Genomic DNA, 27,723 nt, shown 5'->3' with positions numbered 1-27,723 from the left:
TTTCCTGCACATTCTTCTAGATATATAAAATATGCTTTTAGAACTGTTTTAGCTTTTCTTCTTTTGTCCTGCCTCACTTGTTGCAATCATTGTTACTCTTAGATCAACAGAGATCATTAAGTAGCTGACCCTTCCCAGGTCCTCATCTTACACTACTCTTTGCAACCTCTAGAAGGAAAAGGCAAGTATGAGTACTGACCATTCTCATCACATTAAATGATAGGACATAATGGAAGAAGAACATTTATTAAGATTATACCAGGAAAATGCACATATAAAATCAACTCATTTTGTTAACAAGTACACTTCATCCATTTTGGTTGCTATAGCAAAATATGTGAAGCTAGATAATTTATGAATAATAGAGATATATTTAGCATACAGTTCTAGAAGCTGAAAAGTCCAGTGCAACAGTGGCATCTGGTAAAGGCTTTTTTTTCTGCATTGTAACTTGAAGAGGGCATCACATGGTAACATAGAGCAGGCTTGCCAAAGAGAGCTCAATACACATAACTCGTTAATCCATGAATAGAGTTAGCCATTCATGAGGGCAGAGCTCTATGACCCAATCACTTCCCAAAGGTTCTACTTCCAAATGCCAGTAACATTTGGCATGAATGTTTCTAAACACATGAATTTGGAGGACACATTCAAGCCATAATACATAATCATTGAATACTTTCAGTAGATTTATAAAGTTGATATCGTTATCTTTTATAGATAAGGAAGCTAAAACTGAAAAAGATGAATACCTTCCCAAGGATTCTGCCTCTAACAGTACAACTAGGATTCAAACTTGATTCTGTCTCATGTTAAAGCCAGTGTACTTTTTGTTACTAAAACTAGGGAGAGTAGATTGTAATAGTGATAGAATGGTTTATATGTAAAACTTATGGTCAGTTATCTGTAATTACACTGTGTACATATCACAAAACTATTTACCAGGCCTCAGATATATTCCTAACCAATGATGCATACATCTAAAGAACATTTTTCACAAGAGCTTAATTTTTTTTCTTTTTCTTCTTTTTTTTGTCCGTCGTGGGGCTTGAACTCTGGGTTTGGGTGCTGTCCCTGCACTCTTCAGCTCAAGGCGAGCTCTCTACCACTTGAGCCACAGCACCACTTCCAGTTTTTGAGTGGTTTATTGGAGATAAGAGCCTCATGGACTTTCCTGCCTGGGCTGGCTTTGAACCGTGATCCTCAGATCTCAGCCTCCTGAGTAGCTAGGATTATAGGCATGAGCCACTGGTGTCTGGCTGAGAGCTTAATTTATATTTGCAACCTTTCACTGAGACAGACATGATTCAAGTGAAGGAATCAAGAATCAGAGAAGACTTACTTCACTTAATATGATTTTTTCCAAGTCTTTCCATTTCCTTACAAATGAGGCAGTATCATTATTTCTGATGGAAGCATAGAATCCACTATGTATGTGTGTGTGTATACCACTATATATATATATATATATATATATATATATATATATATATATATATATATATATACCACTATGTTTATCACAGCATTATTCACCATAGCTAAGATATGGAACCAACCCAGATGCCCCTCAGTAGATGAATGGATCAAGAAAATTATATATATACACACACACAATGGATTTCTATGCCTCCATGAGAAAGAATGACACTGCCCCATTTGTTAGGAAATGGAAGGACTTAGAAAAAAATTATATTAAGTGAAGTAAGCCAGACTCAAAGAAACACAGGTCCCTGGTTTCCCTTATCTATAATAACTGACAATTTTACAACTCTATTTCCCAAACTTTTTACACCATTTCTTTATATAGGCTGTATCAGTACTTAAGCCAATGCAATTCTCCAAATTATGTATCCATAGAATTCCTGAAAGAGCACTTAGCAGTTCATTATTTACCTGGTACCTACTATATGCTAGGTATTCCATATAGTTTTGGTGAAAACCAAATGATCATTTTCAACATCAGAGAATTAAATAGGTTCCAGAATATGCTTCTGTTTTCCAAAACTGGTGAGTAAGCACATTAGCCAGCAATAAGTGATGTGTGGGCATATTCAAAGCACTGAAGCCCTTCAGGATGAACAGATCAGCAAAACACAGCATGGGGACAGATTTTGGTGCTATAAATATGGCTATTGCATATTTTACCTCTCAACAACTATAGCCAGGATGTTGAATCCAAGAACCTTCTTAGAGGTGTCAAAGAAAATATTGTTGAATAAGTATTTTTAAAGGAGAGTGTTTGTAAGATGGTAGTTCCTAAAGAGACAAAAAATAGGGTTATTGTTTATCTGGTTTAAAATTCTTCAGTGAGAAACATGATGAAAATGACTGCTATAATTGATACTAAGGAAATTAAACCATCCTTACCCTAGTACTGTTTCTAAATGGAAAATGTACGCCGTCTCTTGAAAGCTGCCATCTTGCAGCTCTAGCCTACAGTCAGATATCTATTCCTGAAGTTTAAAAGACTTGTAAGAAGTTTGTTAAGAAATGCTGTTGCAAGAGCCGGGCGCTGGTGGCTCATGTCTGTAATCCTAGCTACTCAGGAGGCTTGAGATCTGAGGATCACGGTTCAAAGCCAGCCCAGGCAGGAAAGTCCATGAGACTCTTATCTCCAAGAAACCACAGAAAACTGGAAGTGGCGCTGTGGCTCAAGAGTGCTCGCCTTGAGCTGAAGAGTTGAGGGACAGTGCCCAAGCCCAGAGTTCAAGCCCCATGATCGACAAAAAGAAAAAAAGAAAAAAGAAATGCTGTTGCAAAGCAGTATTAAATTATACTTTCAACAATTACATTTTCCAGACTTCAGCTCTATGGTGAAATAGTGCAAGTGTTAAAATCTAACAGATTCAATTGCTTGTATAACCTCTCTGAACTTGTTTCCTCATTTGCAACACAAGGGAGGATAATTTAGTTCAGTTTGGAAAGATCTAATGTGGTAAATTTTATGTGTCATACTCACCCATAAAATAGTCTCACATAAGACTTGATCACAAGCCAGATCACTTCATACCATCTACTCATTTTAGGTCCCAACGACTGATTCCTTTGATAGAAACAGAGGGGAACAAATCCAGGTGCAGACCCTCCCATGTAAGTTGTTTCATACGGTACCATTTCCTGGAGTAGTTTCTCTTCCCACCCTAATGGGTACTACCCGCTGAATGGTTCAAACACTTTCTTTGTCTACTTTGAGCAACTGTGAATCCTTCTGTCTGCATAATTATTTTTATGTACCATGCATATTTAACTAAGAGAGCAAGGTCCCTACTCTAGACCTGAAAAGTGATGTTTGTGTTCTGCTCCTTTGAGCTGTGTGGGGCCCGTCAGCTCACCACTTGGTAAGACCAGAAGGATAGCCTCAACACACAGGTGAACCAATCCTCTATCCATTTATGAACCACATCATAACTAAGTCCTTGAAGGGCTGCTTTCTTGTCACATGTCTCATCTAAGGTTTAGCACCATTTGTTCATTAAAACAGCAACTAAGTCCTGAGGCCTGCTGGTGGATCCATGTCAAAGACTGGATTGGATAAGGATATCAGGCTTCCTGCTCTCTGGGGGTCTGAAGTATATTTTGAGAGGGAGGCACACACATAAGCACATTTGTGATTGTAAACTCTCAAAAGAACCACATGAGAGGTAGACAGAAAGAAATAACGAGTAACAGGAGGAAGCTACTTAAAGAGTGCAGTCACCAACGACCTCTTTAACAGGGTAGCATTTAAAATGAGACCTGAGTCAGGAGAAGGAGCCCAACACTTGACAAGCAAAGAGAAGAATCTAAGTAACATAGTGAGCTCCTGTTAGGGACTGTGGCCACCTTGAGAATATGGGTACAGCCTCTACTCAGCATGTGTGCTTTGTGACCAGGAAGAGGCACCTTACTAAACTCTCCATTGGCTCCAGTGCTGTTGAGTGGCTTTGCTGTCATGAAGAGACAGCACATACCATTCTTGCTTCCCATCCAGAGTCCTTAATAGAAATCTACAGACACTGACAGGGATTCAAGTTTATAATTGAAAGAGAAATGAAAACAGTAATGTAAACTCTTGACTTTGGAAGGCAAAATCATTTTTTATAAATACGTGTAATCCAGTTTTTCACATGTTAGGAACATTGACCCATAAAGATGAAAAAATCTCACCAAGTACTTTAAACATGGTTGAAAGAGGCCGGTCACAGGGTTCTGATACAGCATCCAGCTCCTGTACTGTGCTTTTCTGCAGCCCCTTATGTATTCTTTCTCATTTTGTAGGCGGCTTTATAGTTTTGAAAGATTTTTGCATGCTTATTTTTTGGTTCCTCATAATAACTGTCAATGAGAAAGACAGGCTTGGAGTCATGAAGCAAAAAGTTAGCAGGAATTATACTGTGGTTTCTTTGCAAAATACGCACCTCCTCCAGGCTTTCTGAATGTGGAATATACCATATTCTAAACTCTCATTTTGATGGGGGAGTTATATTATGGAATTTAAAAGGCATAGGTTTTGCGGCAGAAAGGTGTGGGAAAGGGGTTTTGGTTTTGGTTTTGGTTTTTAGTTTTTCATGGATAGGTGATTTTCATGTGTGTGTGGTGCTGAGGGTCCAACCTAGAACCATATATATGCCAGACAAGTGTTCCTACCACAGAGCTACATACCCAACCCACTTGAAGTTCAGATTCTGCCTTTTTTGAGCCTCAGTTGGATTCCCTTCCTACAAACAAAAGGCAGCAGCAAACTCAGAGAGTTAACAAAGAAAGCACCAAGGCTTGGAGCCTGGAGTGACAGGTATAGCTCCATGGAAGGGCCGCTGCCTGCCTTTAGCCACTTTGTCTCAACACTCTGAGAGGCTAAACCTAGCAGATGCACAGAGTACTACTCACAGAGCCTCATCGTCCCCGGCAACCCTGCTCTTCCTCCTTTCTCTTTGATTGCGATATTTGGCAACACCAAATACTCCCAAGCCCAATCTTCTAGTCAACCTTAACTCCCCTTCCTTTCCCTCCTACATCCCGTACTCACCAGCCCTGCTATTTCTGCCACCTGAATGGTTCTTAGATCTGCTTCTCCCATTGCCTTTTATTTATTCCTTATTTATTGAGCACCTGCTGCATTCGACCCTGTGCTGAACACTGAGAGTACAGTAGTGAGCAGGACCTACTCCCTATCCTCATTCCTCACTCATTGGGATTTTTTTCCCTCATTTGCTGATCCATGGACATGGTCTCCTCACTTCAACCATTCTCAATGCTGCCATCAGAATTACTATTAGAAACCAACTCTGAGCTCATCCTTTCACTTCTTAGGACTGTATTGATTTCTCATCAACTACAGCATACAAAGCACTACTTGTATACTCTACATATCCTATATCATTTAAAACAGTTCACAAGCCTTTGCTAAGTAAATTGAAGACCACATTCGTTTAGAAAGAAGATCCCTAACCAGTCCGCCTGTGACCCACCTTCACAGCCTCCTGTCCGCCACAGTTCTTCCTCACCAAAATTAGTTGGGGAATAGATAAACTATTTTTGTTGTTGTTGTTCAGTCATGAGACTTGAACTCTGGGCCTGGGTGCTGTCCCTGTGCTCTGCAGCTCAAGGCTAGCGCTATACCACTTGAGCCACAGTGCCACTTCTATTTTTCTGGTGGTTAATTGGAAACAAGAGTCTTACACACTTTGCTGCCTGGGCTAGCTTTGAACCCTGATCCTCAGATCTCAGCCTCCTGAGTAGCTAGGATTACAGGCATGAGCTACTAGTGCCTGGAAAGGAATAAACTTTTGAAAAACTAACAGATGTCATCTTTTTGTAGTCTTGCACAGTTTTGAGCCCTGTTATATTCACAGTAGCTCTTTTACCTGTATGGTCCTTCCCTTCCTTCTCTTTTCCCTGAAGTCTGTCTTCTACACCAAGAGGCATCTGCAGTTTGCTAGGCATAGGGTCTCCCTCCCTACCAGGGCTTTCATACTACTCTGGACCTCTCCTTTAAAGCTCCCATAACTTGTCACTCCTCCTTCCCCCCACCCTCACCCTGCCCCAGACCAGGATCTCCTCTATACAATAATTATGTCTGCTTCATTTCTGAGTGCTCTTCAAGAGCCTGATATGAGCTAATACAGTCATCTCTCCAGGAGTATTTTTTGAATGAACAAATGAATATATGAATATTGTTTTCTCCACCAATGCATGATACTCAGACTAGAAGCTGCCAGTGGAGACTTAAAACTGTAGGATGGTAACATCTCTCAAGGACACAATGACCAGCTTTACCACTTAGGCTGTGGTTCTTTAATAAGCTGTCTTCCTTTAGTGGTTTGTATTTGAAGTAACAAAGGCACTTGTGCCTCTCATGAAGCTAGGTCTTGGCCAGCTGGATTTTTGTGAAGCTGGGAATACTGGCCAGCTGGACCAAGGAAGTGGAGAGAATCTCTCTCCCCCACTTAAATATTGCATTTCTGGTCTCCATCACCTACATTATGCAGGACACATACTATAAACCTCCAAATGAAGCTTTCTGCCTAAATTTACTATCAAACTGAAACCTTGGGAAAACAGTATACACTAAAGATAGCCCAGACACTTTTAATTCCTGATATTTGATATCCAAATTCCCTATCTTCCAAAGGTCTTCAGTTGTGGGAAGTGTAGCAGTAGATCTGGAAATAGGGCAACAGGAAGTCCTTCCATCTTCTGAGACATAATTCAGCAATGTCCCAAGGAATAGAGATACTTGATGCTGAGCCTATGAAAATGGGCCCTTTTGATTTAGGGCTCTAGATAAAAACACATGGAATTTCTATCTGTCTGACTTGGAAGTCAAGCAAATTTTTTGCTGGCATGATGACTTAATTATCAAGTAAACTGAACCAATCAGACAAAGTCCATTTGTTTTCTTGTCTTAACAATCAATTCAGCAACCCCAGCTTCCTAATAAGTTGGTTGGCATTCAGTCCAAATTCACCAGAGCTATGCATCTATTTGACCTCATGTATAGGCAAGATTCTAAGGAATCTAAGGATTCTAAGGAATTAGTTCTCATTCAAAAACTTAAGCACTGCATGGGCTGGGAAGGTGGCTCAGTGGTAGAGCGCTTGCCTTGCATGCATGAGGCCCTGGGTTCAATTCCTCAGCACCACATAAGCAAAAAGAAAAAAAGCCGGAAGTGGCGCTGTGGCTCAAGTGGTAGAGTGCTAGCCTTGAGCTGAAGAGCTGAGGGACAGCGCCCAAGTCTAGAGTTCAGGCCCCACAACCGGACCCCCCCCCAAAAAAAACTTAAGCACTATGATTTTAAGCCCTTTTATAGTTTATATTTTTTATTTAAAAAGTTACTGCCTGTAAAAATCATGGAAATGAATACCTTATTGCTATTCTAAACTTTAGAGGGCCTTTTTCACTTTTTACGTAACTAGAGATTTTGCAAATAGTCATGTTAATGATTATATAACCAAAAATGTTTGAGAAGCTGCATTTCATTAAATTTCTAGCTAAATAATTTGTATCCCAAATATACAATGTAAATCATTCATTTTTCAGTTTGCCCAAATGCAGTCTTTCTGTAAGAAAGAAAAAAGCCATACTAACCTAAGATTCCACCATGCTAGTAATACTTGTTTCTTAAGTATTAGGTTAGGAAAGGTAGCATCATTTTTCTCCCAGCCTCCTTAATTAGCATTTCTCATATGTGACATTTTACTAGACACTCGGCTAATGATCTCAAAAGAGTTTACACCTGTATTCCATGTTTTCCCATAGGGAGCCTTCAACACATTCTGTCATGTTCACATGCTATAAATACCATATTTTTTTAATGAACTCTGATGAGAGACAAAACTAAATATTAAAAAAGAAGTGCTGAGGAAAGAAAGCCACTTTCATGTGATTTCAGCATTTGAGGCCTGAAATGATTTTCAAAATTCTTTAAAGAATTGAGATGAAAACATTTCTGTACATGCATGTATATACATATATATATATACATGTGTGTATATGTATTCATATACACATATAGGTACACATACATATATACACACATATGTATTCATATACACATATGTATTATGCATTGGAAATGAACTTTGGCATTTAAGATCATCATCCAAAAATCACAGGTTATTTGAATCTCATAAAAAGTTGAACCAAGTGCCAGTGGCTCAAACCTCCTATAATCCTAAATATTCAGGAAATTGAGAACTGAGGATCACAGTTCAAAGTTAGCCTGGGCACTCTTATTTCCAAATAATTACCAAAAAAAAATGTCAAAAGGCAGAAATGGACCTGTGGCTCAAATGATATAACACTAGTCTTGAGCAAAAAAAAAAAAAAAAAAAAAAACCTCAGGGACAGCACAGTTCAAGCCCCATGTACAACACACACACAAAAAAAATTGGAACAAGGATTTCAATGATTGAATTTAGACATGAGAAGAAAAAAAAACTTGATGTGATCAGTAATAGTGATATTAACAATGTGGCATTTTCATCATGAATTACACACTTCATGAGTGTCAAGTGCTCACTATATAAGTGACTTTAAATTAATTAATGACATGCTCCACGCTGTCATCATCTTAGGCACATCCAAGAATAAATTACCAATTTTTAATTGTATGTTGTTCTTACCGGCTTAATTTCGCAATTACCTTAAGGTGAAAACAATAATATATGTAGATAATGAGTTTAAAGAGAAATGGAGATTATGACTCATTTTCTGTCAAAGTCTAAGTCATTGTTTGTCTGATTGGTTGGGTTTTTTTAACTTGTAAGCTATGATGAATTGGCAAATAGATTACTTTTCCATTTGCTAGTTTAGCACCTGCTTCTTAGACGTGGTTGTTCTTCCTTTGCCACATTGAGCTTAGAATTTTGAACAACAAGCTTGCAACCTGATAGAAAATAAACATATATTAAAAATAGAAATATCATATGATCAAGCCATCATACTTCTAGGTATTTATTCAAAGGAATTTTAAGTCAGGATTGCCAAGAGATACATACATTGCCATCATAACTGTAGCATTATTCACAATAGCTAATGCCCTTCTGGAATTGAATAGATAAAAGTGTTCTGTTCACACAAAGCACTGTTATTCAGCCTTGAAATAGAAGGAAATCCTACCGTGGATGATGATATATATCAACCCTAGAGGACATTGTGCTTAATGAGATAAGTCAGGCACAGACAGCATTTTCACTGATTTCACTTACCTGTGGAATCTAAAATAGTTAAGACCCACAGTCCACTGAGAGTAGAATGGTGTTGTCCTAGGGCTGGGAGAGAAGGAGAAACAGGAAGGCTATTGTCAAGAGGAACAAAGTTTTAGTTATACAAGATACATATTTGTGATCTATTATACAGCATAGTGGCAACAGCAAATACTTTTATATAATATTTTATTATATAATATTTTATTAGCTATTTAGCCAATAGCTAATAATATTTTATGATCATGTGTATGGTTTTGATGGTAGTAATGATTTTCTGGATATATATTTATCCCTTAACTCATCAAGTATGTTCAGTATGTGCAGATTTTTACATGTCAATCATATAGAACATATATTTTTAATATAATCTAAGTTTTTATGGACTAATTTGATATAGTCATTCAAAAGTTCTGTTGCTATTACTTACTTTGAAGCTTCTTTGTTTTGGCTTCCTGGGTATGATTTTTCAACCTTCTACTATGCTACATGCTAGAAATACAGTGAGAATATGGCTTATTTCTGCCTTCCAGAAGTTTGGGGCCAAGAGAAGGAAACATATAAACAGTAGCATTAATGAGAGGAGTCGATGGCAAATGGTATTGGTAGAAGTTTCACTTTTCACAAAAATAGTATTTGAGCTTGATGTTGAAATATTGGAAGCAGAGTAGGAGTTCACCAGATGAAGAAGAGGTAAAAGACATTACATAGAGATGGCCCAGCTCACGTGAAAGTACATTGGAACCTGCTCCAGGGAGCTAAAGAACGTGATGGAATTGACCCGTTTATTGCAACTAAGATGTCCTGGCTTTTAAGATGACCTCCATCCTCCAAATCCTTTCTTGTCTTCAGAGGTGCTTAGTTCATCCTCTGCACAGGCCAACCTGATCATTATAGCCACCCCTCCTCTCTCTAGGATTGAGTGACTTACTCCTTGTCTTTATAACTCTTTGTGTGTCAGCGGGGGGCGAGGGGGTGTCGTGGAGCTTGAACTCTGGGCCTGGGAATTACCTTGAGCTCTTCAGCTCAAGGCAAATGCTCTACCACTTGAGCCACAGCACCACTTCCAGTTTTCTAGTGGTTTATTGGAGCTTCATGGACTTTCCTGCCCGGACTGGCTTTGAACCCCAATCCTCAGATTTCAGCCTCCTGAGTAGCTAGGATTACAAGCGTGAGCCACCAGTGCCTGGCTGCCTTTATAACTCTTCGTTCTCCAGCTCTGTGTACCTCAGCTGGCCTAGGCCCAGAGAAAGATGGAGAGAAAAGTAAGAGGGGTGCATACACACATACCTGTAGAAACACGCACACATACACACATGAGCCAAGGATTGCTTCCTAAAATGAAGCTTCCATGAACTAGAACTTTTAGGTAACTAACACCAGCTCTTGTTTTTAGTACAAGAGACAGTAATAACCAACAGCTCCTAAGAATTTATTTATGAAAATGAGCACAGTCTTCCAGGTTACTGCTGGACCAGTGTATATTCCTCAGCCACCTCCGGCAGCAGCACTGTGTCCCAGTGACAAATGGTCTTTCCCAGCAGTGCAAAACGCCATATAGCCAAGAAAGAAGGAAAGAACCATCAATGCACTGTACCCAGGCAGGAGAAGAAACAAAACATATACATTTTCAGAAAGCACTCAAAATAGTAAGAATCATTTTACCATAAGATAAACTAATTAAGGGAATTAAATGAAAGTTCTATGCATTTTATATACACATCATATGCTTCCATTACTTAATGCACTACCTCATTTCCTAAAGGTAATTGAGGTTTTATCATGCAATACTGAACCACTAATGCAGCCTTTGAAAATTACCTTAAGTTTTAAAGAAGTTTTAATTATCTGAATCACATTACTGACTGACAGATTTCAGATAGTACTCAAAGCTTCAGTACCTTTCCCTGCTCTAGCTTCCTCTTCTGGCAATAAGGACTTTGGAAAGTGGTCCGCAGGAAAAGAAAATTCCACAGACTCTTTACTGTGGTAGTTAGATTTATTGATAAGCTTGAAAAGATAGAGAATAGAATTCAGAGTTCATATTATAATACAGAATACAGTGTCCATCTTTTAGAGAGGCATCTAATTTATACCTAAATGAGCCTCTGGGGGGTGTATAACAACATCTTTTAAGCAGAAGGTAAGTGCCAGGCACAGTGCTAGCTTTCCATTAAAATGGTCTCCCTTGAGCTTCATGGCAATGCTGGAAGAGAATTGGCAGCATGATATGATGAATATAAAGAGCATGAATTTTGAAAGTCAGAACCAGATTTGGGTTCTATCAGTACTCTGACAGGTACCTTAATAGCCATTCATTTATTCCTTTTTTCTTTTTTCTTTTCCTCTTTTCCTTCTTCGTGCTAGTCCTAGGGCTTGAACTCAAGGTCTAGGGACTGTTCATGAGCTTTTTTGCTCAAGGCTAGCATAGCACTCTACCACTTTAGCCACAGCTCCACTACTGGCTTTTGTAGTTAATTGGAGATAAAAGTCTTGCAGACTTTCCTGCTGGAGCTGGCTTTGAATTGCAATCCTTAGCTCTCAACCTCTTGAGTAGCTAGGATTATAGGCATGAGCCACTAGCACCTAGCTACCATTCATTAACCTCTAACATAGAGATAATTACCAATCTAGTCAGGTAAGGTTAATAAGATGGTGTCTAGATACCCTAAAAAACCAATTCAGTGATTCCTGCTTCCTGTCACAGAAGTAGACACAGTAGAAAAAGGAATTTTAAAGGATGTTTTAAGGGACTATCAAAAGTATATCCACATATTAGAAGTACAAATTTATTATACACATGTAACAAAGAATATGTTATTATATGTTATTAAAGAATATGTAATATGTCCATTCGTTTTTAGCTAAACAATACTAGGTTCCGAGAACAAAACTGCTACCTACAGGTCACATTTCCCTTCAGATGAGCTGGGCATCTTACCTGTTATATGTTGTCCAGCTGGTAAGTAATAGTTCATGAGTGTGGAGGTCTCTTTCCAGAGTATCCTTAATTATAGACTTCAGAAATATCCTATTTATATTATACCTTCTGAACACTGAATGGATTCTTTGAACATTTTATTTTTATTTTAACAGGCTTTATTGCAACATAATTACAAATCATAAAAATCACCCATTTTGGGTATAAGTAAGTTTTGATAAACCAACACAACTGTTCAACCTTCCACCGCATCAGTTTTAGAACATTTTCCCTATCCAAGATTTCCTCATGCATGTCACAGACATTGCCCCTTCCATTTCTATCCCAAGCAGCTACTGATCTGCCTTTCTCTCTATATATTTTATATAGATTTATATATAGTTTTATATAGTTGTTTAGAAACAGCATTTAAGTGGAATCATACAGTGTACAATCCTTTGTGCCCAGCTTCTTTTACTTAATGTTTTTGAGATCCATCTATGCTGTAGCCTGTACTTATAAGCTCACTCTTTTATTCCTGAAAAATATTCCATTTCATTAATTGGTCCTATTTTATTTATCCATTCGCCAGTTGAGATGAGACATTTTGATTGTTGCAAATTTTAGATATTATGAATAATGCTATTTAGATATTTGTATACAAATCCTTGTGCAGACATAGATTTTCATTTCTTCAGGATGACTAGTAAATTGGGCCTACTGGATTGTATTTTCAGAAATAGAATCATGTTTCTTAGAGACAGAGTTTTCCAAAACTTGTGTTTCTGCTAGCAGTGCAAAGGCCCAAGTTATTCCATACCTTTTCCACAACCTGGTGTTGTCAATCGTTTTTTTTTTTTCTTTTAGTCATTTAATGGCTTTCTATCAATTCCCAGTTTTATTCTGTGATGTGATTCTCCAGGAGACAAAGAAGTTTGAAATAGTGATGTAGTGGAGGTGGTAGAATAAAGGGATTATCCAGAATCTCTCTCATTGTCATCACCCTGTCCTTTGACATCTTGAACCTGCCCTTGGTACTAAAAACCTCTGCTTTCTTTAGAAGTACAGTTTTTAAACCCTTAACATCCTTTTCCCCAACACAAACAGGTTAAAATATGGTGAGCACCCAAATTCTAAATTGCAGTAGTACAGCAGCAAGGCTAAAACACAAGGATATATTTTTTAAAGCTTAATTTTTAGCTAGTTTTAGATTGATTTCTATCTCCTCCCACATCAAATTCTTTTATCAGAGCTGCTAACAAGAAACAGAATTGTCTGGATTGAACTCATTGTCTCTTCACTGTTCTGTCCTCTATGGGGGTGTTAGATGCCATTAAAGCAGCCAGACAACACAAAGAGAGCAACACAGCCACAGAACAGGAAAAACTGTTCATAGTCCAAAACTTGAATGACCAGGACCTCACCCGACTGTCTTTTCAGATCCATATCTTTACAAATTCATAGATACTCACGTATTTTGCATCTTTTACCCTATTTTTATGTATGAGTGTATGTCAGTAATGAAGTTTGATAACCATAATTTTATTTACAACATTGAGATCATGAATCATGCAGTATAATATTTTATGATCCCAAAAGTCGAAAGTAAGTTGAAAAGATACCCCAAATGGTATAAAAAAAAATCTTGTATTGTTAGCAAAACAGGGTCTCTTGTGCTTCTTGAGATGCAAACCATTTTGATGTATTGACAAAACCACAGAGAAATTTGCAGTTTGTAGATGCTTCTAGCACATCATCGCATCCCCTCAAATAACTTTATAATGTGAATATTGCACAAACTTGCCAATTTCAACAAAATTCAAATCAATTTTTCCCTCAGTCATCCCAGTGATTGTGTTATTGATTGAGGCAAACCAAATTTCTCCTATGAAAACCTAACTTGCAGCAAGCTGTACTCAAAGGAACTTACAGGGAAATTAGTTAGGTGCCAGTTGGTTGGTTTGTTTTGCATTTTTTAAATCTTCTAGAGCACTGTTTATGTGAAAATATAATCAGAAAATTAGTACCTTCATCAAGAGGTAATTCAGAGAGCTTTACAAAAAAATCAACTAAGATTTTCATTGATTACAAAGAAGGCTTTGTACCTCCAGAACCTTTAGATGCTCAGAGGCAATCATACCATTAAGGTCTCTCTTTCCATGCAAAGATGGTCTCATTTCCTCATAATTACTATTTCCTGTTTGTTGAAACAGCTGTATTCAGAAACTGGCATTTCCCCCTCCTCACTCTTTCTCACACTGTCCTTTGATCTATATAATTTGGAGCCTTTTTCTTCCCATAGATGAATTCAGTTGTATTTTGTTGGCATTTGTCATACTAATTGTTATTTGGTGATCATTTTGACAAGTAACAGAAGGAGAAGAGATTTTGGAAAATTGGTAAGGATTTAGGTGAACCTGTGGGAATGAAGAGGCATTAAAACTGGTGAAGGATGAGAAACTCTTACATAACCTGTGGTAAGGTTGTGTATAAAAATTAAGGTACAGAAGCTCAGGAGGAATAGGAAAGTCTTGAGGGTAGAAAAGAAAAGAAATAAGAGATGAGAGTTCTTTTCCTTTCCTCTTTGCCTTTCAGAGACTTCTCCTTGTTTCACATGTTGTCCATCTTGAAAATGATCAGAGTTGAGACCTTAGGTATGCACCTTTGAAGTTTACTTGTACGCTCTGTGCCCTGAGGGAGCCTAGGATGTGGAGATGCTGTATCTGCTTCCCGGAGCTTGCAGTCAGGTTGATCCGTTAAAGCATACACACATAAAAAGAGAGCTAGCTGTACATGCCAGGAGGTGTCAGGTGTCAACAGCAGACCACAAATACTGGAGAAATTCAAAGAAAGGGGTAAACATAATCCAAGGTGAGCAAGGAAAGCTTTAGGTGGATCTTGAAATCCTTATAAGATAGGAGGAAGGGCAAAGGAGGCAAACACATTCTAGAATATGCAGAGTGTATGTATGAAGGGAAGACCCAAGGAGGTAAGAAGAAGAGCTGAGGAAATGAAAGGCCCAGTTTTTTAATATAAAATCTATCCAGAGACATTAATACATTTAACTAACAGAAATAATATCTAAAGTATTACTAATAGTTATTCAAATATAAGTTTAGAAATGTTTAACCCTCTGTAATACTTAAAAAGAAAGAATATAATATTTCATAATTCCTAATCATTCTCATTCAATCCTCAGGAACCTTTTCTAGTTGGGAAGGCTGTATAAGCATATCTATCTATTTGTCTGTCTGTCTATCTGTCTGTCTATTTATCTATTTATCTATCTATCTATCTATCTAAAGATAGATGAATGGATACATAGAAGACAAAGAGAAGAATTTATTCACATATAGTGGTATATGTGTATATATACATCCCTTTACAAATGTTTGTTAAGGTTTTTATTGTCCACTTCATATCACAAGGTATGAAAGGTCCCTTACTAGAAGAAGAATATGGGAAAGATACAAATGTCATTGCTTTCTGCTTATGAGGTCCTTGTGTCCCCCATACCAGTCCAGTCATGGATTATGGCAATCCAACAAATGAGTCATCAGATGGATGCAAGTTCACATGAGAGCCTCTAGGATTATAGGAGGTGAGGTGGAATGGTCCACAGGCACATTGCCTTGCTGCTCTTCGGTGCAAGTGTTTAGAAATCATTCGTCCAATTGTGGGGATGGGCACTTTTACATTTAATTCAAGTTTTAGTTCTAGAAGTGAGAATAAAGCAAATAAACTTCTGTTCACTCAGCATTAAAAGCATTAGAACTACTCAACATGTTGCAGTTTGGTTAGAAGAGGCCACACTCTGAATGAGCTCCATAGACTTGCATGGGAGCTATTCTCTTTAGTTGACAAGTATTCGGAAAGAAAAGAAGGAATTGTCTACCCCTCTTTCAAAAAACAAAATGGAAGGAGGTTCCATGTACGATGAAACTTCTTTCTCCCCTTATTAAAAATCCAGAAATACAAAGCGTGCAGTCCCATGATGGTGATAACTGGAATTGCTCATGTGCTCAGCATTGCTGCATGTGGCATCTCTGGAGATTTCTAGCTACATGTGCTGTTTCACATCTGTCAGCTAACTCTGAACTCTAAAACATAACAAATGCAAATTGTGAGACTGAGGAACATTATGTGGATTTGTGCTTTTCCCTTGAGGACTTAGTCCAGCCAGTAATAAATGGATTAAGATTTCATGCAGAACATAGAGACAGACTGTCGCTACATGACTTTGCTTTGTGACTCATGTGCATTCTTGCAGTTTCATTTAGTGCTTTTCATATTGCATCTATTCAATTTGACAGTGAAAATGGAAATTGTAGAATAATGAGATTTTTAAGCAGTGTAATATTTGTTATACAGAAAAGAAGCACCAACTATGTTTCTAACAATAAGGGAATGCTTAATGAATTATGAAATAAATACTATACAAGCAGTATTAAGTTGAGTTTCTTTAAAATGTCTACTCAGCCAGATGTCTATTATCCTAACTAATCCTGAGGCAGAGGCAAGAGGATAGAAAGTTCAAGGCCAGCCTAAGGAAAGTTACCGAGACTTTGAAAACACAGTAAAACACAGAAGACTGGGAGCGTGGCTCACATAGTGGTAGTATGCTTGTCTAGCATGAGTGAGGCCCTCAGATTAATCTCTAGTACTGCTGACTTCTTAGCTTAGCATAATTTAGTGTAAAGCTGAGTTCTTTAACTTTTAATATTAAGTGAAAAACATCAAGATGAAAGGTATACTTACAATATGGCAACCACAAAATATGGGCAAAATAAAGGAATTATACCTAAATGTTAATAACTTGTAGATAACTTCTCTTAAAAAAGCATTATCTGTATAATAAAAATGTTTAACTTCTAATGTGAGAATAAAGAAAACACATATTTAATTTATATCACATTGAACTTAGTATGTTTAATATCACATTAAATTTTAGAAAAAAATAGTCTAACTACCCGGCTTTTCACTTTGCTATGACATATTTTCTGATGTGAACTATTCAGTACAAGGATAATGTCATGATATTATCTGGCAGAATTCCCACAGCTAAATCCAGACTCTTCAAAGACAGTGGCATAATATTATGGCATTGTCATCCGGCACAAATACCTCTTACTGCCCAGATTTGAAGTGGGGTTTCTGAGGTTGTCCTGTTTAATTGATACTGGAGAAAACTCCTGCAGGCCTATGTTGTTTTAACAATATGCTTTGCCTTTGACCTACATTTCTTCTGTGACAGGTATAGTAGAAGCCATTTTTTTAAAATATGCAGCAACTAGCCAGGCACCAGTGGCTCATGCCTGTAACTAGCCACTCAGAAGGCTGAGATCTGAGGATTATGTTTTGAAGCCAGCCTGGGCAGGGAAGTCCATGAGACTCTTAGCTTCAGTAAACTACTCAGAAAAAAGCCAGAAGTGGCGCTGTGGCTCAAGTGGCAAAGAGCACAGAGAGGTTCAGGGAAAGAACCCATGCCCTGAGTTCAAGCTCCAGGACCTGCAAAAAAAAAAAAAAATGCAGCAAATTATTATTAGAACTCTGTCACTTTTTTATGTTCATTTGTACAGCACTTTTTTCTTAGTTAACGGTTTAAGACTTCAGCTATTTGAGTCTAATTTCATCAATATTGTAAGCTCTGTTAGTAAATGTTCCCCTTTGGGTCTTGCAAATAATTTCTGGCAGAAACTCAGTTGTTTTTGAGCTGAGTTTTTTCTGAACCTCAGTGCCTTACTATAATAAGTGCCCCATACATTACTATTACTCTATCTTTTACTCCCATTTGAATTCCAGTTTTCACCCAAGTAGTAATTGAAACTCTACAGACTACCACAGTAACCATTATTTGAGGGTTTCATTTGTGTTGGTATTTGTTTTCATTTTAACAAAAGGTTTACAGGTTATTGAAACTAGGTATTCCACCACTTCACAGCTTTAATTATAAAGATAGTCAGAGGTTGAGCTACTATCACGAGGCAAAAACAATTGCCTTTGTACTTAACTTTTCCATGATGACCATCTTTCTTGTGGAGTATTCTCTCTGTTATTGTCTTGCCAATCCATTTTTTATTGTTGACTTGGTTATTGTGAGACCAAATGTTACCTACCTTCTCTACCACTCTGATATTAGTAATGAAGATTTCCTGTCCTTTGTCTTTGTATGTATTTCCACAAGCAATTTTGTGAAGTTCCTGTTCTTCGGCCTGAAACTTTTAAATTTGTTATGAGCCTCGTCCAAAAGTGAATTATTTTCATCTTTTTTGAATGGCCAAATCCCAAAATGAATGTTTTAAAAATAAGAAGCACTATAAGAAATCCTTCTATGACATAACCTCTAGATAGGTAAGGTTAGAAGATATTGAGGTTAATAGCAGGAAGAGAAGCATAGTGAATGAGCAGGTAAAGAATCAAATGCAGAGAATATACATTTTTAAAAATCAAATTCAGACCCCAGCAGGTCTCAGCCATCACCCCTGTTAGTATCATGACCTTGAACAAGTTACTCAGTGTTTTTGGTCCTCATGTATTACATCTATAAAACAGGAATGATACCATTACATTAATTATTAAATAAGGTATTTGTACAGGTGTATAATGAACATGTATGTTAGCACACCTATTATACAGAACTCAAATATAGGCAATGTTTGATGAATGGTCATTATTGTCAGTGATATGAGATAATTTCTAATAACTAAGGAGAGTTACCCACATCTTCTTGACATGAAAGGATTCTGTGTTAATTTATAACCCACTTAATCTACCTACTGTCTTCTTTGTCGTTCTGTAAAGGAGTCCGAGCTCTGGTGTAGAGGAATGCCTCAGTTTACCTCCTCTTGGAGATTAAACGAGTGAATAGAAGAAAAATATACATTCTTTTAAAATAGGTCTGTTGACCAAATAACTAGACATCAAACATATTCTTACCGAAATGAGTTACTTCAGTGAGAGCTTTTCCAGAGTGAATCATTTCTCCATGCAAACTATCACCTTATTTGACATGATTAGCTTTATGAGAACGACCAAGACTTAGTTCTTCTGGGTGAAGATTTCTGTATAGCTTCAGGGTTCATTCTCTGGAACAAGTACACAGTGAAGGTCATATCTTCTATGTGCTATGTTCTGTGCCATCTTTCTCATAATTTCCTTTTCATCTTCCCACTGACACTAGAGATGGACATTAATGCTTCTTCCTCTGGTAGATGAGAAAACTGAGATCAGAGAAGTCAAATCACTTGCCCAAAATTGAGTGTGAGAGAGGAAATGAATAGCAACTGAGGGTCCCCCAGTTCCATTTTACCATAGTTATTTGTTCTTTAGTGTCAGTTGTTTGTCAAAGTAATTTTGAGTGACTTTACTGTTATAGAAACGTTTCTTGACAGGATTCAGTGGTTCACAGTAGCCCCGTCAGCATCAGGTCCAGTTACCTATTGGGAGCAAAACTGTGGGGATTTTATGGGAAGAATTTATATCCTATAAGAAAAGCCCTTGGCAAAGCAACTGAGAATGAGAATAAAAGAGAATACGAAACCAACTGTAGTGTTTAGACTTGCAAAATACCTTTGAAAGGTTAATGTTGTATTTTTCTGAGATGGGGAAATTCTTTGATCTTGATGCCTTAAAAAAAAACCCAACAATGCAAGAATATAGGGGCATTTCTATGGATGGTATAAATAATGCTGCTGCAAGTACTCAGCACTGGGACCACACTTACTTAGCATATATATAAATCATCTGAAAGAAAGAGTACACAGTGAAATATCCAGATTTGCAAAAATCTGCTAAGCTCTTCCAGGTAGTGAAATGTCAAGCTGGCTAATATAAATGCAGAAAGACAACACAGCGTACGTGAGTGGGCAAAGGGATGGCATATGGGCCTCTGCATGGATGACAATAGTAAGATAAAGGAATTTAGAGAGAAATAAACCATTCTTTCAAGATTAAAGGGTTTGAACTATCAGCTGTAGCAAACATTAATAGATGTTATAGTGTGTACCTTTGTCTCTAGTTACTCCAACTGCAGCTAAAAAGCCAGGTATGCTTAGAAAGAACATTTTTAAAGGAACATTAGAAGCAGAAAACAAGCTAGGTGCTGGTGGTATATGCCTGTAGTCCTAACTACTAGGAGGCTGAGATCTGATTATTGCGATTCAAAGCCAGCCAGCTTGGGCAGGGAAGTCTGTGAGACTCTCCAAATAACAAACAAAACAACTCAGAAGTGGATAGGTGGCTCAAGTGGTAGAGCACTAGCCTTGAGCAAAAAAAAAAAAGCTCAAGGATGGCACCCAGACCCTGAATTCAAACCTCAGAACCTGTACACACACACACACACACACAGAGAGAGAGAGAGAGAGAGAGAGAGAGAGAGAGAGAGAGAGAGAGAGAGAGAGAGAGAGAGAGAGAGAGAGAATAGTGTTCTATGCCTATGCTCAGGCATAAAACCATGGTTCACTTATACCTAGAATATTATAAACCATTTTTCAACAACCTTAAGCAGCTGTAATAGGGTGGAAGAAGGTCCAAAGAAGGCCAAATAAAATAATTTATGGGAAAGAAGAGCTGCTTTGTGAAAACATACTCGCAGAGAGTAAGATTCATCAACCTGGGAAGACGGAAGTTTATCGAGGCAATTTTGTAAAGGCATGGGGATGTGGTGCAGGTGGATACTTGTCCCAGTTAACATTCATCATCTCATCATCACTAAAGGCATGGGGCAGAGGGTGAGTGAAAAAGGAACAGGGTATAGGGCCACTTGAAAATTTAAATCAATTTAGACAAAAAAGCCAATAGGTCAACAAATAATAATTCAATGCAGCACAATATATGTGCCAAAGAAATGCTTGCTTTTCTACTGTAAAACTTGAAGAGAGGGGAAACAGTTTTTTCCCTATTGAGAAACTACTTTGGAAACTAGTTGCATATCAAGAGTTGTTATAGCCAGGTGCCGGTGGCTCACACCTGTAATCCTAGCTACTCAGGAGGCTGAGATCTGAGGATCAAGGTTCATAGCCAGCCTGGGCAGGAAAGCCCATGGAACTCTTATCTCCACTAAACCACCAGAAAGCCAGAAGTGGCTCTGTAGCTCAAGTAGTAGAGTGCTAGCCTTGAGCTGAAGAGCTGAGGGACAGTGTTCAGGCCCAGAGTTCAAGCCCCACAACCGACCAAAAAAAAAAAAGAGTTGTTATATCCTGGAATCATAAACATAGTCACAGAAGGGGTAAATACATTTTTAGTGGATTCATAATATTTTAAAAGTTGGCAGTACTTTAAGACAGCACCAAATCTTTATATGCCTTGGAGTCACACAGCTTTGAAATTGGGAAAACCTGATTGATATCATAGAGCATGCACAAATTTCACTTTCTCAACTGTAAAGAGAACTTCCAGGAGCACATGTTTGGGAAGACTGAAAAGAGTAGCATTTGTAAAGCACCAGGAACAGGTCTGGGGATTAAGACTGAACAGTTCTTAGTTCCATTGAATGTGGGGACTGCTTAAGAGATGGGGAACCATCTTTCCACAGGGACCACATATGAACTGAGGGATGGGAAGTTCTGGGGACTTACTTGCACATCTCTGGAGGAGCTTTCCAAGCAGACCGACAAACAGAGGTAGAATCTCAAAGGCAAGAATGAATGTGGGCATTCAGGCAGCCCCTGTGACTGAACATCTTGTGTGGAGGGAAGAGAATCAAGGGCATGAAAGAGAAAGATGGAGACAATCAGGCTTGTTACCTGTGAGCCAAGTAGGAACTAGTTCTTGTTCCAAGAGCAGTAAGAAGCCTCAGGAGAGTTTTCAGCTGGCATGGGGGTGGGCAGATTCATTTTGTTTGGTTTGGTTTTATGCCAATATCAAGGTTTTAACTCAGGCCCTTATATTGTCACATGACTTTTTCACTGATACTCTATCAGTTGAGCCATGCCAGGTCCAGCTTTTTGCTGATTAAATGGAAGTAATACTTTCAAGTATTCGGTCAGGTTGGTTTTGAACCAAGATTCTCAGAACTCAGCCTCCTGAGCAGCTGGGGTTATAGGAATGAACACCTGCACCAGTACCTGGCTTAGCTTGAATTTTTGAAGGGTCTCTTGGCTGTGGACTCTAGGCAGCAGAAGTCCAGGGATACCAGCTCTACTTCCTTTTTCTCCTTTCCAACTTCCTAGCTTTGGCCCTGAGTGTACCCCCTGACTTCACATCTTATCTGTCACTGAGAAGAGCTAACTTTGGACATTCATTCCTCATGTTTTAGGACATGCAAAAAATATTCTTTTCTCAGATTAAATAGTTAACCCAAATACGTGTTGTTTCAGGTTTTAAAAATCAGTTTGATTGGCCACAGGAAACGCATTTTGGCTTCTCTCGGAGACAGGCTGCACGAAGATCCTCCACAGAAGCCCCCTCGGTCCATCACCCTCAGGGTAAGTGACACCGTGCTCATTCAGTTCTCTGCCCATACCTCAAAAGGTTCTTAGTGCAATAAAATGACTAAAGCAATGGACCAGTACTCAGTACAGAAAACAATTTCCCTTTTGATTATGTTTTAATAAAGTAAGATTTGGCCTTCATAATTACTTAAATGTATATACACTGGAGTGTCAGAAGTACATCTGTAATAGAATTCAGTCTGACAAATCACCACCCTTAAAGAATCACTCCCTCACCTCCAGTCCCACACTCCCATCTATGCAGAGAGAGGAAATGAGTTTTCTGTCAGGCTCCTCAAACCCACAGAAAGGAAATTGATCAAAGACCACAGTTAAGTAAAGATCAATTTAAAATTAACCTCAGGGCCCTCTGTTTTTCCAGAATTGAAAATTGACCATTTTTTACCCACTTTAAAAATTAAGAATAGGGAATCTAAAACTTTAATAAGCTACATGTATATCTTGCAGCTATATTTTAGAATTATGGGAAGAAAACTTAGAAACTGTAGAAGATAGGCAAAAGCAGGAAGGAAAATGAGAAGGAAGGGCAGAGAATGAGAAGTCAAGAGAGATGGTTTCTAAAGAGATGTCAGTGGCAAGAGAGTAGACTGACGGTCCCTGGTTTTCATGAACCCTACAAGATCTTTTCTAAAATTGATCCAAAAGCTGGGGTTTCCTTGGCAAGGTGTTGATTCAGCTCTGTTCACTCTGCTTGCTTTTTGATTCCTGTCTCTGGCAAGCATCAGAAAAGGTAGAAAAGGTAGGGGTGATAAATGGTGAGGGTGAAACATGACCCTTAGACACAAATGCCTAAGGAGAAATGCCTCTGATTAGTGAATCTGAACAAATGATAGATTGATGTCAGCATAGCAAAGGGTTCCACAAGACAGGAACTGTCATAAAGTTGAGTTAGATTCAGCTTTGAAGAAGAAAATAAAGTTTCCATGAAATCCAAAAGAATTGGCTGCAGGAGAGAGTCAGGAGAATAAAATGATCCCAGTCAAGAGAATGGGATATATGCAGGCTACTTGAGGGGCGTGAAGAAATAGACTCATTTTTCTCCCTCTAGGATGGGCACCTCCAATAGATTGGGTAGGGGGAGTAAATGAGGCTAGAAGAGGCTTACTGTCTTGCTAGCTCTTGCTATCTGGAAAGGAAGGAAGCTGTAGGCACCATTGATGTAATTCTCCTGAAATTACGCCTTGGAGGAATGATTTCCAGCTTCCTTTACCTGCTTCCTGACCTTTCCTTTCTGAGCCTCCCACTCTGACTCCCCAGAAGAAACTTGGGGGAACAAAAAACTGATCAAAGACAGAAATTTCCCAGCTAAAGTAAGCTTGCTCAGCCAAAGGCAGTCTGGGACATCTCAGAGAGAATGGCCTGGAGAATCAGCTGATTGAAAGCACCAAAGCTCAGCCTCTTACTTCTGGCCAATTTCCAGCTGGCGTTGTCTTTGCCATTGAAAAGCATTTTCTGTCCTTATATGCATTGCTCTGCGGTCTCTATATGTTGTGTGACATGCTGTGTTGCCGTACTGTGTCCTCTTCCTGGCCCTATCATCAGACCACTCTTTGGTGAAGCTTGGGACCCATTAGGTCCCATTTTAGCTTCTCATCCCTGCATTTACCCTAGTGAAGACATCCTGCCCACAGTTTCTTCCCTTGTAAACACACACACACAGTAGTGTCTGGGTGCCAAACGAAGGTTTTCCTCCCTCCTGTAATCATCCACAGTGCTGGTTTAAGAAAATAGAGCCTTATTCTTTGTACTTTAAACCTCTAACCTGAAATACTTGGGATGGAGGGGGGTGTGTATTGACATAATCTTGTTATTTATAGAGTAAGTGGTAGAATATCATTCATTCCTTGGAAGTTGATTCATAACTCTTCACTCTCAGCTTGTCTTGTTAGTATTTCAAAATTTTGAAACCAAAGGTTAGCCATGAGCGCATGGTATTTATTTCATGATGTATTTCCATTCAGGAACCCAGTGGTAATCACACTCCTCCTCAGTTGTCTCCATCACTTAGCCAAAGCACTTACACCACTGGTGGCTCCCTAGACGTTCCTCACATTATCATGCAGGGCGATGCAAGGAGGAGAAGAAATGAAAACTACTTTGATGATATTCCCCGATCAAAACTGGAGAGGCAGATGGCTCAGGTAAGGTACTCAAAGCCTCTGATATGTTTGCCTTTCACCTGTATCAGGTAACACCTTTAAAGATTTAACTGTAGCTCACAACAGAATTTTACCATTTTATAGTGTCTTTTCTTCTCTGCTCTCTTGAACTAGCCTGGAACAGACCTTCCTAAGGGATGAATATATACTTATATGGTCATTATCCATTCTAACTGAAGAAATCATGTCTAATCTCTGGTGCCCATGATGTCTTTGCTCTAAAGGGATTAAAATTATATCAGAATCAAGACATAATGAAAATGAATGATAAAATTCTAGATTTTAAGTGTAACTTGGTAGGATGATAGGGAAGAAGTTGGGAGGAGGGAGAATTAACTCCATGTAATATTGCTAATTTCCTCCCAAGTTTACATGCTTGTATAGAATTGTCCTACTGGGATTAGTTGCATTGTGTAATATTGTAACCTTGAGGAGCTGAAGATGATGCTGACTGATAAAATAATTGAAAAGATTTGGCTCTGGTGGCTCACCCCTGTAATCCTGTCTACTCAGGAGGCTGAGACCTAAGGATTGAGGTTTCAAGCCAGTCAAGGCAGAAAAGCCAATGAGCTTCTTCGATTAACCACCAAAAAGCCAGAAGTGGAGCTGTAGCTCAAGTGGAAGAGCGCTAGCCTTGAACAAAGACACTCAGGGATAATGCTCAGGCCCTGAGTTCAAGCTCCACAACACACACACACACACACGCACGCACGCACACACGCACACTGAAAAGAGCTTTTGTCACAGTCTGACTATTCCTGTTTGGTATGGGTATTCATTCTAGCCTGTCTTTGGATCTCTGCTCAGTAACTAAAGTCAACCATTGCCAAACAGTGACACTGTTCCTAAGGCCCATTCAGATGGGGCCAAGATCTACAGCTTTGTCCTAAAATTCAAAGATATGGATGGCAAAAATCAACTCTTTTCATCCTTATTCTAGGTTCAGACGGATGTGCTAAGAGTCTTTTCTCTCCCTCCCACACCTAAGATAAGAATTTTGAGGTGAAAATTTGTCTGTAATTGCTTTGCCTTAGTTGTCATTTTTTTCCAATTGTTTGGTGAGTTGTGTTGTTTTAAAAAAAAAAAAAACTTTGCTAAACATTTTATGCTGCAGCTCAAGGAAGAAAAGTATGAAGAGAATGTTCTGGAAACCGTGGCTGTTCTGCCTGAGAGATGTCTTGGAGAAAGAGGATGTGGGATAGTATGTCTCCTTTCCAGTCTCTCAATCCTGAATTGTTCTGAGGGAGTGGCAACATTAGGATTAGGATATCTTTTAGTGAAGGGAGACGAAAATGTAGGAGAGACAAGAAAAGAATAATCTTGTTCTGTTAGGTATTGTCTTTAAATCTGCATTATTATTTTCAGGGAAGTTTTCCTAAATAAGAAGTATGAAAGCCAGCCTCCACACCCTAGCTTAATTTCCTGGCATTTGTTAATAATTGTTATCAAATATGTGATCTATTTACCTAATGGCAGCATTTCAGATATGTGGTTTGTTGTAACCTTGAACCATGTTATCTTTATATATTAACTGAAACTCAGTCTTTTCTGAACCCATCTTTCCTGGGTAAAACAGAATGGTTCTTTAATAAATATTACCTATTATTGATTGTGTCAACTTGAGTCATAGAATTCCTGTCTCAGCTGTTCCTATAACTTATGAAATTTATCCACCTAGGGTGTTTTTTTCCAAAGAGGAATTAATTACACTTCTTCCTGTGTCTGGATACTCAGAGGTAATCTAGCCAAATTGTGTCCTTATTTTCTTTCTGAGAATCCCAAGCAAGGGCAAGAATATTTTTTGAATAACCAAAATATTTTTAGTGTCACTTCAGTAAAAAAAATGCACCCCTTTTAGGAATTGTCTTGCCTTGAGAAAATTGAATGAACTTTTATCTGGCCAGGTAAGAAAAACCTGAAAGTGGACAGCAGAATGAGATAAGCAGTTTGATGGAATACAGCAAGCTGCAGCACAGCTGTGAGATGTGCTTATTTACTCCAGTCTGACTAACACCGATCGAATGACTAATAGAGACATAGGCTCTATTAGCAAACAGGAGCATACTAGAAGCTTTCTGAAATCCTGCAGTTCAATATAGTACTTTAGCTGCAGAGAAAATGGGAGATGGCACTACAGGAATCTAATCCACAAGAAAAGAGGATTCTGGGATTGCACTTTTTAGGTTGTGTTAATTACAGTTTTAAAATTTGTTTGGGAAATGTTCTGTAGCCTGACATGGCCAAATATCATGGAGAAATGGATGCACACCTATTTTAATTAGTGTCACTGCAAAGCTTTAACGTGTCAAAATATGATATACTAGGTCATTTTGTTATTGAACAGTTCACTTTTTTCTGTCCTTAGCAATTCAATTACTCTGTTTTTTTCTCCTTTTTCTTTCTTGGTTTTGGTCATTTGCTATTACAATTTTTGAAACCCACTTGCCTTTAGAACAATTTAAATACTACCTCTAAACCACATTTTTCCTTGGCACTGTATGTTGAGCTAATAAAGTTGAGTCTATAGGTTTGAATGAGCAAGTAAAATTCCTATAAGCAAGCAGCTTATCATACCTTCTCCCAACCCAGAGAAAAGTTCCTGTGCTTGTTTTCTAGGGGGTTTCTCCCAAAAGGCACACTTAATGTGGGTTAATACTTGGAAAGCCTGTCTGTTTCCCACTAAAAGATGGAAGCCTACCTGCAGGTTTTCTTTCTTACCTACTAAAAAAAAGAGAATGCAGTTAATAGAAAATCACCAGGACAGTTCACTTTCTTTCAACACCCTACTTCCTGTTCAGCTGAGCCCTCACTAGAGTGATTTGGAATTCTAGCCTTAGGCTTGATACCTTAAGTTCTTGAATGCTGCAATAATTCGTAGGAGCTTTGCCTTCATAAGGTCTGCCCATTGGGGCTGGGAAGATGGCTCAGTGGTAGAGCGCTTGCCGTGCATACAGAAGGTCTGCCCCAGAGATGTTTAAGGATATTTTGCCTAAGTGAGAAAAATC

At 38.5% G+C, this 27,723-nt stretch overlaps 1 protein-coding gene across 15 annotated transcripts in view; it reads left to right on the top strand.

Moving 5' to 3' along the window:
* Anks1b (ankyrin repeat and sterile alpha motif domain containing 1B) overlaps window positions 1-27,723 on the top strand; it is a 972,026-nt gene that overhangs the window by 870,535 nt on the left and 73,768 nt on the right. For 11 of the 15 annotated variants that reach the window (XM_069990836.1, XM_069990828.1, XM_069990821.1 and 8 more), the window contains 2 exons: window positions 22,425-22,532; window positions 24,521-24,700. In XM_069990836.1, the coding sequence (XP_069846937.1) occupies window positions 22,425-22,532; window positions 24,521-24,700 (288 nt within the window). Of the gene's footprint in view, window positions 1-22,424; window positions 22,533-24,520; window positions 24,701-25,832; window positions 27,086-27,723 lie in introns of those variants that run through there. The other 4 variants (XM_069990874.1, XM_069990865.1, XM_069990796.1 and 1 more) reach the window with 2 other exon arrangements.

Source organism: Dipodomys merriami, unplaced genomic scaffold (genome assembly GCF_024711535.1).
Source record: "Dipodomys merriami isolate MVZ:Mamm:240054 unplaced genomic scaffold, mDipMer1.0.p SCAF_10, whole genome shotgun sequence".
Taxonomy (NCBI): Eukaryota; Metazoa; Chordata; class Mammalia; order Rodentia; family Heteromyidae; genus Dipodomys; species Dipodomys merriami.
This window is presented reverse-complemented; position numbering and strand designations above follow the sequence as displayed.